At 35.1% G+C, this 18,245-nt stretch overlaps 1 protein-coding gene across 1 annotated transcript in view; it reads left to right on the top strand.

The window, feature by feature from the left end:
* The window catches only part of LOC114470138 (nucleoporin GLE1-like), a 13,473-nt gene extending 580 nt beyond the window's left edge, over positions 1–12,893 (top strand). Inside the window, exons 3-12 of the mRNA XM_028458149.1 lie at positions 3,685–3,942; positions 6,103–6,322; positions 6,399–6,511; positions 9,310–9,522; positions 9,725–9,915; positions 9,984–10,113; positions 10,950–11,054; positions 11,143–11,225; positions 12,463–12,526; positions 12,758–12,893. Coding sequence (XP_028313950.1) covers positions 3,685–3,942; positions 6,103–6,322; positions 6,399–6,511; positions 9,310–9,522; positions 9,725–9,915; positions 9,984–10,113; positions 10,950–11,054; positions 11,143–11,225; positions 12,463–12,526; positions 12,758–12,826 — 1,446 coding nt within the window. The 3' untranslated portion in view covers positions 12,827–12,893. The remainder of the gene's footprint in view (positions 1–3,684; positions 3,943–6,102; positions 6,323–6,398; positions 6,512–9,309; positions 9,523–9,724; positions 9,916–9,983; positions 10,114–10,949; positions 11,055–11,142; positions 11,226–12,462; positions 12,527–12,757) is intronic.
* Positions 12,894–18,245: the final 5,352 nt, after the last annotated feature.

Genomic DNA, 18,245 nt, shown 5'->3' on the forward strand with positions numbered 1-18,245 from the left:
TTAATATCAAATTTACCTGTCAGTTGTCTTGAGGATAATTTTACCATTTATAAAATATATATAAATCTATGGGTATAGTAAGATTAAAAACAGGCTCAGATGTTCACACCATAAATATTAATACCATTATTTATTATTGATTATGAAGCCTAACAAGGTAATCAATAGATGAGAAACTAATGAAATGATAACATTTATTAGTGTATTTTACAGCTGATTATAGACATGGGTCAAACTGACACGTTAGCATTAGTGATGCTAACAGAAAGCTAACAGGAAGGTTATGTTATTGAGTAAAGGCTCTGTAATTGTAATCAATTGTAATTGACTTTCAGGGGAAACATAATAATTGTAATTGGGTAAAATGTTGGTCAACGTAATGATAATTGAGTTGTGATTACAAGAGAACTAATGTTTTGGTTCCTCACTGCCGGTCACGTGACGAATTTGGGAACGCTGTGATTGGGTGAGTGTGTCACGTGACCGCATGACGGAGGACAGTGAATGATGGATGTTTGTATTATGAAATAAACAAGAGTGAACGTATTGAAGTCTATTATAATGATGGACTAAGGAATATTTGTGTTCAGCAGGACTGTAAGGACAACGTTATTGCACTAGTTTCACAATGGTTACAGACTCTGGGGGTGTGAATGGGAGGTCTGAGTGCATGTGTATGAGTTTATCATATGTACCATATGTTTTATGAGTTGGGACCAAGTCACCATGAATGTAAAGGTAGAGATTACAGCATCATAGTGGTTCAAATAATAAATAGCGTTATCAACAATAATTGAGAATGGTGATTTTTACGAAACTACCTGAGAAGGGACTTAAACTGGTACATTTAAATATTCGTAATCTGAGAAATAAAGTAATTAATATTTCAAATATTCTATCAGAAGGTAATTTACATATACTAGGAATCACTGAGACTCATCTGGATTCTACCTTTGAAGACTCCTCATTATATATACAAGGGTACAGCATATATAGGAAAGACAGAAATGCAAGGGGTGGTGGAGTTTCTCTCTATATACAGGAGCAAATACCAGTAAAAATAAGAATGATATAACGTTACCTGGTATTGAAGCTTTATGGCTTCAAGTCCACATTCCATATTTAAAGCTGTTACTGGTTTGTTGTTGTTACCGTCCACCCAATGTAAATTCTGCTTACTTGGATGATTTATGTACCATGATAGACAATGTATGTGATTGTCAAAATGAAGTCTATATTGTGGGAGACTTTAATATAGACTGGAATTCACTGCAGTAATAAGAATAAACTTTTATCCATTACTGATGCATGTGGTGTAACACAGCTTGTGACCAAACCAACTCAGATATGTTGTAGAACTGATGGAACTAAAACATCTACTTTGATTGACCATATCTTCACTAACTCTGGTGACCTTTGCACCACAGCTATATCTGTTCCATAGGCTGTAGTGATCATAACCTCATAGCTGTGGTGAGGAAAACCAGAGTTCCATAGAATAATTGTTAAAAGGTCATACAAACACTTTACTGAAGGTAGTTTTATTGAGGATGTCCGTAACATTTGTTAGGATGATGTATTGATGACTAATAATCCAGATGATGCAGTAGAAGCCTTTAATAAGATGTTTTCACAAGTAAGTGATAAACATGCTCCTTTAAAAAAGAGAACAGTAAATAAAGTAAGAGTGTGTTGGATTGATGCAGAACTTAAAGACTGTATTGTACAACGAGATGAGGCTAAAAAACTAGCTCTAATTATCAATCAGATTGGCAGGTATACAAAAAATTGGGGAATTACACAACTAAATTCAACAAAAAGAAAAGAAAATTGTATTATAGGAATCTGATCATAAATGAGAAACATAACAAGAAATTATGGAGTATCCTAAATAATATGATGGGAAGAATTCTAAAACAACTCCATCATTCTGAATCAGGGGTTCTTTTATTACAAAACCACTGGACATAGTTGATCAAATTTATTACATAAATAATAGTTTAAGTGATTGGCTAAGAGGTGATATGGGACTAACTAAATAACTCAAAAGCAGAATATTTAATAAGGAACAATATTATGGCAGACAAGAAGTGCAAGTTGGAGTTATTTATTATGTTACTGTTGATAAATTACTTTTAGAATGTAAAGAAAAACCGTCTGGTGTTGATAATATTGATTCAAGATTATTGAAATTTGCTGCAAACTTAGTTGCTGTTCCTATTGCTCATATTCTAAATTGAAGTCTTAAGGGCGGGGTCTATCCACAGGCTTGGAGAATAGCAAAAATTGTGCCTTTACCAAAAATGCTACAGTTCCATTCTGTGGCCCTAACAGTAGACCAATCAGCTGGTACCTCTGAGCTAATTTATGGAGAGGATTGTATTTAAACAAATCCAAAAATATTTTTCCAATAACAATCTTAATACAGATGTCCAACATGTGTACAGGGCAGGTCACTAGACTGCTACTGCTATTGATCTTATAGATCTCAACATTCTGTTGAGGAAAACACAAGCTATGGCTTCAGTCCAGCAGCATTACTGTGACTTAAGAATGATTTAGAAAACAGGAAACAAACAGTCTTTTTTAATGGAAGATGTAAAAACAATCAGCTGTGGTATACCTCAAAGAAGCTGCCTAGGACCTCTCCTGTTCTCTATATATACAAATGACTTGCCACTAGTGTTACAAAAGTCAAAAATAGCAATGTATGCTGATGACTCAACATTTATTCGTCACAAATTACGGTTGAAGAATTTCAAACTGTTTTAAAGGAAGAATTAAAATCAGTATTTAAATGGATCACAAATAATAAACTAGTTCTAAATATTGGCAAAACAAAAAGTATTGTTTTTGGAACAAAACATGCTGCGGGATGAACCCACATTGAGTCTTGTTGTCAAAGATGTAACTGTTGAGCAGGTGTGACAGACCAGACTTCTTGGTACTGAAATTGACAATGAATTATCTTGGTCTAAACATATTAGTATGGTGGCCAGTAGAAAGGGGAGGGGCCTCTCAATGGTTAAAAGATGATGTCATATGTAATCTTCCAGTATGACTGCAGATGTTATAAAAACACTTGTATTGTCACAGTTAGACTACTGCTCAGACATGTGGTCATGTGCTGCTGTAACAAATCTAAAAGCTCTACAAACTGTTCAAAACAGAGCAGCTCGTTGTGCATTCAGTGAGAACTACTGTAAACTAGTGTATAATATACTGTCATGGCTCAATGTGTAAGACAGACATACAGCTTCTTTAATGGATTTAACTGAATTATAATGTACTGTACAAAGAGTTACATTTTAGTTCGTTTGATCATTATTGTGAGAACCAACAAAGGAAAAAATACTGTAATGTATAGAACCATGTCTGGTTAGAACACTTATTTATGCAAACAGTAAATACCAATTTAAAGCCCTTTTGAAAAGGCATCTTCTCATGTATTAGTTTGATTAGGCCAGTTGTGTGACTAATGGTGGTCTAACTGATTAATTAATTAGTTAGTTAATTAATTAGTTAATTGTGCGTGCGTGTGGGGTGGGGGGGTTAACTGTATCACTTGGTGGTGAAAACTGGTGTAAATATTGTTTTGTGAGCAGCATGCTGGGTTGACTCCAGGAAGAAAAGCTGTACTTGTCACAGCAAATGGAGATCAAAATAAATTAATTATAATTTCAGATATTGAACATGCGTGTCTGGGAGTCTGAGCAGCAGCGCGTCCGGGAGGCGGAGCTAGAGCGACAGAGGCAGGCTGAGGGCAGAGAGAGGCTGAATAACCTCAATAACATCCAGGAGGAGATTCTCCAGCTCAACCAGCTGCTGGATCCATCCACACACATCACAGAGCACCTGCTGGCAGGCAGCCTCAGCTCATACACCACCCGTGGGAACCAGCTGTGCTCACAGGTGTCAGAGGTGGTACACAAGACTGCAGAGGTCAGTTTGTCTTCTTCACTAGTGTTTATATTGACTTAAACTTAAACCGGGGTGCCCCCCGGGGTGGAACGAACCCCGGGGGGCACTACCTAATTTTTTTAGATTTTACATCAGTTACATATGTATATATACTGTATATATATATATAGAGAGAGAGAGATCTTCAGGAAAAGTTCTCTGCACAAACCTTGCAGTTTTGAGAAGAATGATACTAAAGGTGCCATTTTGAAAAAAGGAAAAACATCGGGAATTTTGCATTTCAAACTTGTTTATCAAATAAACCCAAAACTGCTGAATAACCACTTGAAGTACAAAATACACCAGTTTGAAATGTGTGATATAATAATGCATCACTATACCTGAAGTTGCTATGTAGGAACAGTAAATATGATAAAATTATGAATAAAACTTAGCTTTAACATCACCATTACTTCTCATTCTGTTATTCTAATTCAAAGGTTATATTTGAAATAAAATCTGAATAACAAATAAAATTATGCCAAAAAATAATGTATTAAAAAACACTTTTTCAAAATAATACATTTAATGGTGAATTGTTAATTTGCATACACGAGCAGTAACTGCACTACATGTACATATTCACAGGAGTGATTATTGTAAACAAGATTTAATGTATATTTATTCATATTACATATATATGTCCTATATTACATTTATTATCATATACACATCACTAAATATCAATATCACTGTCCTCACTATCAGATTGACATGAAACACTATAATCAGCTGATCTCACATTGTCACTAGGTCAGTGTCTGTAGGAAGTATGTATTACTATAGAAAAGTGGGAGGGGCCAGTAGCTTTTTCATGGATGGTTAAATGAGGTTGTGTTTGAAGGTGGGACGTCAGGAATGTGTAATTATTGTGATAATTATTGTTTTCATAGATTTAAATGAATAAATTGTGAAAAAGTAACACATCAGCATAAAGTTATGTCTGAGAAACACGTTTAGTGCTGCAGATATCAGATAGTTTAATCAAGTAATTGGATAAATTGCACTTTTGTGTTTGTAAACAACTATATCAATAGTGTTACGAAATATGAAAGACCTTAAAATGAGAAAGCAATTGTCAGTTATTCAACTTAACAGTAAATAAATATACCTGTGACCTGGCTGTGACCTGCTAACATTCTCGATGCTGATTGGTTGAAAATGGAGCTCAACAGTTGTATGTCTCAATGCACAGTTAATATAGTGCGCCAATAAATGACACTTTTCTCATTAACTGCAGGAGAATGTGTGAGAACTTTTTGCTTGGATAACTTTTATTAATGTTGAACATATTGAGCAAAAGAAAAAGTAGTGCCTCGTGTGGTGGAACCAAACTGAACCATAAAGCTCAGCTCAGCCTATATGTAATATACCGTTCAGTCCATGTTTGAGATAGATCAGGTTTTATAGGGACAAAATGACCAGCAGGTGGTGCTGTAGAACCAAGCAAATGTCCACTTTATGCTCTAAAGCTTGTTCTGGTGACACACAGGATCACCTCCAACATTGAACTTGTTCTTCCTTCAGCTCACTCAATTTCTTTTTAATATTTTCAGAACCTTTGGAGATATCCTGCTAACATTCTTCCATATTAAGTTAAGTTTAGCAGAGTACAAAAATACTTTTTCCAGCTTTTTGAACGTGTGTTAAAATGTATCAGTTCAACAACGTTCTCACGGTCAGGAAATTCCTGGAAAAGTCATGGAATTTGAAAAAAAATGATTTTCCAGTCTTGAAAAGTCATGGAAAAATGTAACTGTTTTGGAAATATAACCTATTTTATTTTAATGTTTAAAATATGTTAAACCCCAACAATTTTGAGCGTTATCTCAAAGTGAAAGTGCTTGATCACGAATCACACATTTACACAAATTCACTCTCCGCCTCATTTATAAAACTGTGCGTAGGTCAGATGACTTCAGCTGGCCTACGTTAAAAACCAGGAAATGCAAACGCAAAAAAGATCTTAGCACTTCAGAACTATAAGTCATGGAAATTTGGTAAAATATTTAGGAAAAGTTTTGAAAAATCTTTGTGAAAAACGTGTGTGAACCCTGTATTAGGTTGTTTATAGAACATTTGATGTTCCACCAGAGTGTGTGTGAGTGTATTTAGGTTAAGCAGTGTGCTCTGTGGTTTCAGGGAGAGTTTCCTGGTGTGGAGGACATGATGGTGGCTAAGCAGGCTCTCCACAATATGAAGACGCTGATTCAGCAGATGCAGGAAGAAGCTGTAAGTGCTCAGGAGGAGAAAAAGAAACGTGGTGAGGAGGAGGAGCACAGGAAGCAGGTCGCTCTGCAACAGCAGAAAGAAGCAGAGAAAAAAGCTGCTGAGTCATCCAAAGAGAAAGCACAGAGAAAAGGTTTGAGTCACCAGTGGTTAGGCTGAGTTTATGTTGTATTGTAGACTGCATCATATCAATGACATGTTTGTTACAGGACTGCAGAACAGAGCAGATGGAAGCACAATGAAATGGTTCAGAGACCTGCAGACGTCATTGTCTCAGTGTGCTCAGTCCTTTGAGCAGCTCAGTTCTTCTCATGATAAACAGGTGGGAAATGAACATAAAACCTGTTAAACCACAGACAGTTATACAACCCCTGGAAAAATGATGGAATCACCAGTGTTGGAGGATGTTTATTCAGTTGTTTGAAAATAAGGAAATCACAGACGTGACAAAGCTGAAGTAATTTAAAATGGCAACATTCTGGCTTTAGAAACACTAAAGAAATTAAGAAAAAAACATTGTGGTAGTCAGTAACAATTGCTTTCTTAGATCAAGCAGAGGGAAAAATGATGGAATCATGAAAAACAAACCACTCCAACGCACCACTAGAACTTTGTTGCACCACTAGAACTTTGTTTGTACCACTAGAACTTTGTTGCACCACTAGAACTTTGTTGCACCACTAGAACTTTGTTGCACCACTAGAACTAGTGCTTTGTTGCACCAATAGAACTAGTGCTTTGTTGCACCACTAGAACTTTGTTGCACCACCTCTGGCTTTAATAACAGCTCCAGTCTCTGAGTCGTGGACTAACCAGTGACACACATAACTCTTCATCAATCCAGCTCCAGCTTTCTCTGATTCCTGTTTCCAGATCTTTGCAGCGATAGAAACCTTGTCATGGACCGTTTTCTTCCATTTCCACAGATTTTCAGTTGCATTGAGATCCAGACTATTTTCAGGCCATGACACTGACCCTTTGTGTCTTTCTTCAAGGAATGTTTTCAGAGTTTTTTGCTCTATGATGGAAGATGCATTATCATGTTGAGAAATGATACATACCACTGAGGCGACTGTCCTCACTGTGGCCCCTGGAATTCTCAGTGGGCTCCATCCAGACCTGCTTAGCTTCACAGATCTAACCAGATCAGCCAATCACAGGCTGGTATGGACACATCGTCAATGACTTGGAAAATTTGCACGATTTTATCATAATCTCATTGAAAACGGCTCCAAACTAAAGTTCAGCATCATCACTTTGTCCAATGCAGATCAGTGATTCATCAGTGAATATGACTTTCATCCATCATTGCTCTGTAGACCATTGGAACCTTGTTCTTTCTGTTTAGGTGTTAATGATGGCGTTCCTTTAGCTTTTCTGTATGTTGATCCCATTCCTAATAGGTCACTCACAGACATTTTTAGGTTCCTCCCATTTGTTCTTCATTTGTTTTGCTTTGTATTTTTCTGTTTTTAACACACATTGTTTCTAGTTTTCTGTGTCGACGCTTTGATGTCTTCCTGGTCTACCAGTATGCTTGCCTTTGATGTTGTACTTGGTCCAGATTTTTAGGACACAGCTGACTGTGAACAAACAACAAATTCCTGCAACATTTCCCTTCTTTAAGAAGTTTTGAAAATCAAATAAACTTGATTTATTTCAGTGTTTCTTGAAGCCAGAACGTTGCCATTTTAAATGTCTGTAGTTTTGTGGCATGTCTGTGATTTCCTTTTTTTCTACAAAATGAAACAACTGAATAAACATCCTCCAACACTGGTGATTCCATCATTTTACCAGTTGTTGTATAACCAGCTCATTCATAGCCTCAACTTTGGCCTCCAAGCCTATTTAGTTGTCAAAAAATATAAAGGTACTAGATATGTTGTAGAATGTGTGGTGTGAACTTGTGTATTAAAAATCCTCACACGTGTGAAAATAAATTTAATGTCACAAATGATGGAGAAAAAAAAAACGTGGTGAACCTGTAGATTTAAAATTTAAACCCAAAGAAAAATATTCACATGATCGAATGTGAAGTCACAGAAAAACATATTCACACATGTGTAGATTATAGGGATTGTAACGATTCACTCAACTCCGATACGATGTTTTACAAAATGAGGACTGTAGACAAACAATGCATTTAATAAAAATAAATCCTGAATGAAATAAATAAATTGTACAAATTAAGAAACCTATTTATTTAAATTCTGGCTCTACAGTAAACTATGAAAAACTACATAATAGTTCCTTTTCTTTTTTAAACGTGCAACTGAAAATGTATTTTGTGCCTTAACAATTGGACTTTAAAACAAATCTCATATCAAAGAAATATAATATAAATAAATAAACTATGGCTTTCATTCTCTCTCTCTTGTTTCTCTCTTTCCTGTCTGTGACCTTCTGACTGTAGATTTCACATGTTCTTCTTTCATTTTGTCTTGGAGAAGCCAACATGCTTCCACACATCTGATTTAAAACACGGTGGTGCGTCCTGAATTTCAAATTCTAAATAGATAGCGCTCTCTGCTGTTAAAAAAAGTACTGACATGTCTGTAGCAGAACAGATTTGTACCTGAAGAAATGTTCCACACATACAGGAGAGAGGAGGCATTTCTTCAGGTTCTAATCTGTTCTGCTACAGATGTCTCGCAAAATGCGTTGCACAACTGGAGCAGCGCAGATTTACGCTGGAATAGTATTTAGTGCATGTGTAGCGTCAGATCAGAGAAGTTTTAACCTCAGAGTTGTGGTTGTAAACGATAATTGATGCAAGTAATTAAAATACATGCTTGGTTACAAGTTTGCAGCTGTTTTAATCTGTGTAGATATTCTACACATTTGTGTGACTTCACATTCAGATCATGCATGTGTGAATATTTTAACAGGTTCACATTTTTTCCCATCATTTGTGACGTGTGGATATTTTATACAGAAGCTCACGTCACATTCTACAAGCTCTCCTTTTTTACAACATATCTACCTTCATAAAAAAACTCCATAAAATATGTTCACTTTGATAGGTATGAATATGTAGAGCAAGTTTATTGGTTTTCCATCAGAATATTTTTTTCTTCTGAAATGTAACCATAATGTCACGTCTCTCCTTTGATGATGCAGACCAAAAAGATAAAGATGGAGCTACAGAAAACAGCCACTACACCTGTGTGTCAGATCTCCCCCATCTCAGGATCTCTGCTTCGAGGAATCTTTGACAAGATTGATAATCTGCTGTCAGGACGTTCCACTGAGTGTGGAGGGAAGTCTGTGTCTACCTCACTTCATCCACAAGGACTGAACTTTGTTAGCTACAAGATAGCTGAGAAATTTGTGGTGAGTCTGTTTGAGATCAAATGTTTTATTATCATTTACCACACAAAAATGTGAAAGCACCACTAAAAAGTCTATTTATTATCCATTGATCAATTGGATAGAATATTAATTTACTTCAATATTTCCTCATTTAAAATAATTAGCAGAAAAAGGGAGCGATCTCTTAATTGTGTGTGTGTGTGTGTGTGTGTCCCATATATAGAGACTAGGAGAAGAGGAAGTAGCTTCCAACCATAAAGCAGCGTTCCCCATCGCTGTGGTGGCCAGTGGAATCTGGGAGCTCCACCCTAAAGTGGGGGACCTAATCCTGGCTCATTTACATAAGAGTTGTCCTTATTCCATCCCCCATTACCCCCCAATGAAGGACGGCATGTCAGTGAAGGAGTACCAAGAGTGAGTCTTTTAACACGTCACCACACACTGTAACTGTGTAGAAATAAAGTGAATGAATGTTTGGACAGGATTCTTGGTTACCATGTGGATGAGTCTGGAGTGGAGAACCAGGACCAGTTTCTGAAGAGAATGTCTGGAATGATCCGTTTATATGCTGCTATTGTCCAGCTGAGGTGGCCCTTTGGTTCTAAGCAGGAGGTAACATACACACATATACAGTAGAACTCTATAACATGGTTATTCCTTTTTAAAACCAAATCTAAATAACTAATAAACTTATTTAACTGACTTAAAACCAAATCAGAAACCAGACAAGCAACATTTTTCTGTTTTAAAATTCAACCTTGTTTTGTTTGTGAGATATTTACGGTAAATTAGAACGAGAACTAAAGTCCACTACACCTGGTTTCCCTCCCCAGGTCCAGGACCAGGTCTCATCACACAATAGGACTGTTTAGGATTTATTTCATCAGTTTTCTGGTCCTGCTCATGTTTTCATTCAGTCTGTGGATGTTTTAGCTCGTCTTGTTTTATGGTGTTATGGTCCTAATAGTATCTAGATAATCTGGTGACTGACTATAGACTGTGAGGAACTATAGATGTTAGAACTTCTATTTGACACTTTTGCAAAAACCATTAAAAAAAAACCAGCTTTTTTATGGCGGTAAAAATATTTATTTTGCACGTTATAAATAACGTTAACAGCAGCTGTCAAAACACACGGAAGTTGATCACAAGAAACGAGGAGCACCAGTAGATTCATTACACCTCCTCTGGTTCCTTTAATCACAGACTGTATCGTGCATATTTTTCACAACATTCAATTTTTGTTTTGACTTATTAATGTATTAATAACGTCAGTAATGTCCTTCTTTGTCCTTTAGTAAAAGTCTCTGTGGTGAGATTAAAACATGAAGTTCTCGTCATAATTTCCCTTAAATATCCACAAATAAAGCACAGTTTATTTGTTATTTTGATTTGGTTTTAAAAAGGAATAACCAAAGAATGATGGTACATTAAATGTCCTGTTTCAGCCTGTTCCACATGGCCTCAACCATGGCTGGCGTTGGTTGGCTCAGGTGCTGAATATGGCACCTGTGGTAGATATCACTGCTACTCTGCTGTACGACTTCCTGGAGGTAATAATAATCATAGAAATGAATTTTAATGGTACTTTTCATGTAACAATAGTCTGAATGTGACTGTATTTGTGTTTGCCTACATCAGGTGTGTGGGAATGCTCTCATAAAACAGTATCAGAACCAGTTCTGGAAACTGATTTTACTGCTCAAAGAGGAATACTTACCCAGGTAACTGAAACACTTCATTGACCATGAGGGACACCTTTTATCCTCTTCAACACAAACAAACCCGCTCCAGCTTCTGTGACTCTCACTGTAATCCTACAGAACTATAGAAGCTAAAACTGTAGCTAACACACATTCAGAGCTAAAGACCACAGCACACACACCAGGACATTATGGTCAAACTCAGCCTTTTTCAGTTTTCTGCTTCACAAAATAAACATTTGTTCTATAACGAGAGGGAGTTTTTCTTCCCACTGTCACTAAATGTCTGTTCATGTTGAGTTCTTTTTTTCTTTCTTACTATGGATCATATATTTTGTTAAGCGCGCTGAGAGGACTTTGTTGTAATTTGCGCTGTATAAATAAAGTTGAGCTGAATTCACTGATATACAGGACAGGTATGTAACGTACCAAAACAATGTCACTAAATCAGAAAATACACAGCGGGAAAAAGTCAGCAGTGATGACAAATTGTGTCTTTCCTTTGTTGTTTCTTATTAAAAGTTGCTCCAATGTGCATAAAAGTCCATATTTTGATAAATACAAATTGTGTTGTCTGATAAATACCACCATTACAGATAAGTTGCCGTTTCACAGTCAAGAAATCCATCCAATGAGCACACAGCACTCGTTCATAAAATGGCCAGTCCTTCCTTTACCCAGCTCTGATTGGCCAGGACTAAAGCCCACCCTCATAGTGTTTGATATCACCAGTTTCTACAGGCTCTGATCTTTCCAACGCTGTGTCAATCTTTCTGATTGGTCAAAGCATTGCTTAATAAGAGCCTAATTTTTATTATCATCACCAAACTTGCTGCAGTTGATGTCCATACATTATTTAATTTATTCTGCTTTTATAGCCTTCAATAATGACAATTGACTTTATATTTGATGGATATCTAGTTTTTTTTTTTAGCGGACTACAGATTTCCCTCAATATCATATATTTCCATAAAATTCACATAATCTGTAACCACTAAGAGTCTTAGTTCAATCTGAACAAACATTAGACATGTAGGTCATGTAGAAGCTTAGAAGAACATTATTTGTTATTGGACTGTGATTGTAGGAGAAAAGTGGCTGGAGCTGCAGAGGTTAAGTGTGTGTGTGTGTGTGTGTGTGTGTGTGTGTGTGTGTGTGTGTGTGTGTGTGTGTGTGCGTGTGCGCGTGCGCGTGCGCGTGTGCGTGTGCGTGCGCGTGCGCGCGCGTGTGCGTGTGTGTGTGTGCGTGCGTGTCACAGGATTGAAGCGATCACCAGTATTGATCAGATGGGCTCCGTCACCAGACTCAAAGAGTTCATAGAGGTATGGATAGTTAGTGTCAGTTTTCTAATCATTGAAATTTCCACGAGAAGAAAACCTTTTCCCTGTCATATTCATTATATTTGATCATTCAATAATTTTATTAATTACACTCAAGTAATAAGTTAATAACCTGCTTTAAATAACTCACAATTGGCCTCTTTACGTAACCAATCATGTTTACTGTGAAAAAGCTCCTGTGACTGTATGTAAAATGTATTTTTTCTTCCACAGGCGTCTCTGCAGAAGAAGAGGATAGACCTGCCCGAAGGTCACCTGACCTCATCATTCTGGAGGTTGTGATACAGGAAATACCTCCCAGCTGTGCAGACACTATTTTATTATCAATAAAAATCAGTTCTCCTTTTTATAGACTTTTATGATTTTTTCATAAACACTAACACCAATGTTCTGACCTGGTACATTTTATTCTGCCACGCCCATCAGACTACTTAATAAAAAGGAGAATAACATGAAGAAATATTATTTGTTCTGCAAATGCAGAAATTCAATATGCTTTAATAAAAAGCAAATATAATCAATTGTAATGGTGATATTCCAGCAAAGATTAATTCTTAATAAACTTATTAATTAATCCAAGTGTTTTACTGATCAAACACAGCAATTTATTATTCACATCAGACGCTATGATTCCTGTTAATTTAGCCTATATAATAAATAAATTATCAAAGTTGTGCATTTTTATTGAGAAAAGTATCACAAATTCATCATTTATTAAGAAGTAAAAAGTCCAAATGATGTCAGAATGACATTATTTAACAGTGATTTGTTAAATTTAAAGAATTTACTGGAGACACTGGTGAACTCTTTGGACATGTTATAATAACCAAATTATTTCTTGAGTTTTAGTTTTTCTTAGATTTAATAATATTAACTGTTACCTGTCGTCACAAGAATTAAACAGTATTTTTACCACGTCATGACACTGGTAACATTAACTAAGCCTGAACACAATGTAATGTACATCAGGGTTAGGAATAACATTGCCTTTACAATGTTATTTATGTTTTATTTTACATTTTTTTATGACATGCTAACAGTATGTTTCTTTTTTTCTTTGTCTACACATGATGTCAAAGGTCAACGCTACAAGAAGTGTAATCTTTTTAAGACAGGAAAGCATGTTTTGTTATTGCAAATAAATAAATGAATTTATTTTATTGTATAATTGTGACCATCACCAGCCCTCCCTAAGGAAGGGCAAGAAATACTTTATTATAGGGAGGATATAAAAAGAGATGGCAGTGTTGCATACATATATATATACTGTATATATATATATATATATATATGTATGTATCAAAACAGGCGAAAATATTTAAAACGTCAAAAAATGTAAGTAAGGCATAAAAAAGGGCGAAATAGTTTCAAACATCTTGAAACAAAAGAAAATTTTCTGACGCCACAAAATAGAGGTAATATAGTAAGACATCAAAAACAGGTGAAAAAACTTCAGGACAGGGGTTCTCAACTGGTCTCACATTTTGTCATTAAATCACGACCCAATTTTTTTAGAATTCAATCAATTTTGTTTTTCAAAAATAGCACACATATATCATCTTTTTTAAAACGTAAACTTTCCTGTGCAACATGCATTTCACAGCATGCCTGCATATTGAGTATTTACTTATTTTTGACTAGCTGTCTGCGACCCACTTTTGGGTCCCGAACCACCAGTTGAGAATTGCTGCTATAGTAAAATAAAAACAGGCCAAAAAATTTCAAAGGCCTAAAAATACAGGTATAAAAACAGGCGGAAAAATTCAAACGTCAAAAACCGCCTACGTAAGGCTATAGTAAGTCATCAAAACAGGCAAAATAGTTTCAAACAGAGAAAGGCTATAATAAAACATAATAAGGAGCGAAAACATTTCAAACGCCAAAAAATGGAGGTAAGGTATAGAAAAGGGGAAAAAAAAAATACAGATGCCAAAAAACAGAGGTAGACTCATGGTAAAACGGGCGAAAAAATTTAAAACATCAAAAAACTAAGGTAAGGCTATAGTAAAACATAAAAACGTGGAAAAATATTTCAATCGCTTAAAAAACGGAGGTAAGGTCTATTTTTGGTGTTTTAATTTTTTTCTCCTTACTATAGCATAGAAAGTACACAAACCACCAAAAGCTTAGATGTTTATAGGCAGTACACAGAGAATGAACAGTTCATTCATTGAGCATCACTAAGGATTTATGATACTTTAAAGTAAAATGTATATACTGTACATGGTACAGGGCAAGATTAGAACCAGGATCCACTGATGCTTGCTCAAAGGAAGGTAGAAGCCAGAACCGTATAAAGAGAGAGAGAGTTGAAACGACTGAAGTCCAAAATGTTTGATTGTCACGTGATTTATGTAAAACTGAATTTGTTCCCATAAGTTATTTACGGGTTATTTAAATCCATTGATTCCTAGTGACATAACTGAGATTTTTGTTATTTGTCATCAATAACTGCATTGATTGACAATATTTATACTGTACACCGTCATATGTATGTGTATATACATTATATGTTTATGTAGTTCCATAAATAGTTTATTTTCCTAATTTGTATTAATTATTAGTGTAAACAGCTTACCTGTTTTTTTGACAGTTAAGGCCAACATTAATGTGATTAAAATATGTGTTAATATGTATTATATACAGGACGTATTGCTTTGAATTTTCTTTTTAAAAAAAAGGGTGGGGGTCATTAAAAACACCACATCCAGACATGACACATTGAAAACATATTTAAATGGAATGATAAATATAAAGCTTTATAACCACACTGAAGCTTTACATATCAGCTCATTCACCAGTGGGACAGGACTGACATGTAAGGCACTAGTCGACCACTGGGAGCAACTTAGGGTTCAGTGTCACATAGTCAGGTACTGGGATCGAACCCCCAACCTCTCGATCAGAAGACTTTTATAAGAATAATTTAGAATTTATTTCTTTTTCTTTTGAATATGAAAACAACAACAGTTTATCTCATAAGGGAAAAAAAATAAATAAGTGATAAAAAATGAAAATAAAAATACAAATGTACTGGTTTAGTGGAGGATAATCCACTAACATGCCTTAATGCACATGTTAATGTGTTTAGATACGCTGATAATAATTAATAATAATTATTATTAATAATAATAATAATAATAATAACATCTTACTGTTAAAAAGTGCATCACAAACCATCCAATCAGCTCTAGCTCCATTGGCTACAATAATAAACTGATCACTTCCTGGAACTATTGAGGCTCCATGAGCCGCTATTGTTGTAAAAAAAAAAAAAACCATTGGAGTGAAAAGAGTTGTTACTACTCTCTCATATATATATATATATATATATATATATATATATACATACTTGGGGTAAAAGTCCTGCTTGTGAAAGCAAAATAAGGGGTGAACGCAAAGTTAAGTATAATTATAAAAATAATAAAATAATAATAAAGAAGAAGATCCACATCCTGAGGGGTTTTTGATCAAACCCAGCTCAGGGTTAAGTCCAGGTTTAACCTGAGAGTCCTGCTCCGTTAAACCGGGTTCTACCTGGAACAGCGGTTTAATTAATGAGAAAACACCTTGGTTACCATAGTAACACAGTCCATGGGTCAAACCTGCTCCTGACCAGGTTTAATCTGCTGAGTCACTTTAATGAAACCACATCATCATTATTAAAGAAGTCATTTAGTGATTCAATAAAGATCTACAAAAGGAACAAAGAGTCAAAAAGACTTCTGTTAGCCTTTTTTTTTTTTTTTTTAAATTACTGTTTTAATACAGTATTTTAAAAGGAAATTAAACAGAATGTCATGGTAAATGTTTTAATATGATTTTAATTCAAAATGACGATAGAATCAATGTATTATTAATGATATCACAGTCTCCATGTGTTTAAACCATTAATAATGATATATAATATATACGTGTGTATCCATCGCCTCTGTTTACCACACGGTATAAATGTGTTTATTTATTGATCAGAGATTAATAATGAGAAAGCTGTGGATATATACAGAGAGGGAGGGGCTTCAGGGACAGGGCGGAGCACTAAGGCTCCTAATTTTTTTAACGTGTCCGTCATTTATTTTCACTGCCAGTAACAGATGACGTCACTTCCTGTTGGTCTCAGCATTGGTTCCTATTGGCTTCTTATTCATCGTAAAAGCTGCAGCGCATGTTCCGTCACTCTCTAATCATTAAATCTGTGATCGATCTAGTTGGTCTTATGAGGACATTCACTGAATCTAAACACTGTCAGCTGAGAAGTTTGATGAAATGGTAAAAGGGGGCGTGGTCACGGATGGTTTAGTTAGACCAGGTTTAAACCATAATCCTGGTTTAACTGAGAATACTACTGATGTTAGTCTGAAGTTATAAATTATAGCAGTAGCTGCAGGATTAAAGCTTTAACAGCAGTTTTTCTTAAAAGTTCATAAACAGCAGCTGTTTAACTCATTTGCATTCACACAATTATTAAAGTTCGAATTTAATTAATTAATAATTACTGATCTTTTAATAAAAAACCTTATTAAACGTAACCTTCCTCTTGTGTTAGCTTTCTGTTAGCATCTCTAATGCTAACAGGTCAGTTTGACTACCATGTTAGGCTTATATTGATATTAATATTAATATTAATATTTATGGTGTATATCTGAGCCGACTATAAACAGACTTCAGTTTGTGTTTCATTAAATTGTAATTGACATTTTCTATTTAATTTTATGCAATTACAGAGTCAACTGGGCAAGACCTGCATTAAGAGGAACACGTATTTGGCAAATGAAAATTGAAACTGAAAAATTTGTGTAAAAAAATTAAATCATAAAACTGGTTAAAAGTACACATTTCTGAATTGTAAAGACATGTTATTGTGTGTATTTTGTTTAGTAATGTTCCTGAATGTTGTTCTTTTTAGTAATTAAATTAAATTAAACCCAACCATCATTCATAGTCATAGCGCCACCTATTGGTAAAAGGAAGTCATAGACATATTTGCACAGAACATTGTAGGAAAGTTTGTGATATAATCCTTTAACATGGTCAGCTACGTCCCAACATGTGTGTGGTTGTGATGCCGTTCATCGCTGCTTGTAGCTTTAATTCACTTTATTTGTAATTGCCAAGGAAATGTAAAATATATTATCAATTACAATTTAATGGAATGCAAACATGTGGAACCATGTTACAGTTCTATGTCTTATACATACATAGTTAATAAATAAGTTTTCCCACTACTCATCACTTCTCTTCAGGATCATTTTACCATTAAATGAGTAATTGAGAATGTAATTGTAATTCACATTGAGGGGAAAGATAGCAATTGGATTTTTAATTGTAAAAAATCTTAACGCAATCATAATTCAACATGGATAATTGTAATTGTAATTGATCCCATCCCTGTAAATTCACTGCATTTTTTAACACAGTCCTGATGTTAAGTGTGAAAGTTTAAATGACATCATCTGATCTACAAACATCATGAAGCTACTGAAGAACGGGAATTAATCACATTTTATTTGTTTTCTAACTTCATGTAAACAACGCGCTAATGTTTAAACATTCCTGATGTCAAACAGGAAGTCATGAAGACTTTTCTATCAATCATGCATAGATATTTGAATAGATTTTGTGTCCTGTATTTATTCCTACAAACAAACAAAAAACAGGTTTTCACAAAAGATCAATTCAAATAAAAAGAATCTGACGACAG

This window comes from Gouania willdenowi, chromosome 9 (genome assembly GCF_900634775.1).
Source record: "Gouania willdenowi chromosome 9, fGouWil2.1, whole genome shotgun sequence".
Classification (NCBI taxonomy): Eukaryota; Metazoa; Chordata; class Actinopteri; order Blenniiformes; family Gobiesocidae; genus Gouania; species Gouania willdenowi.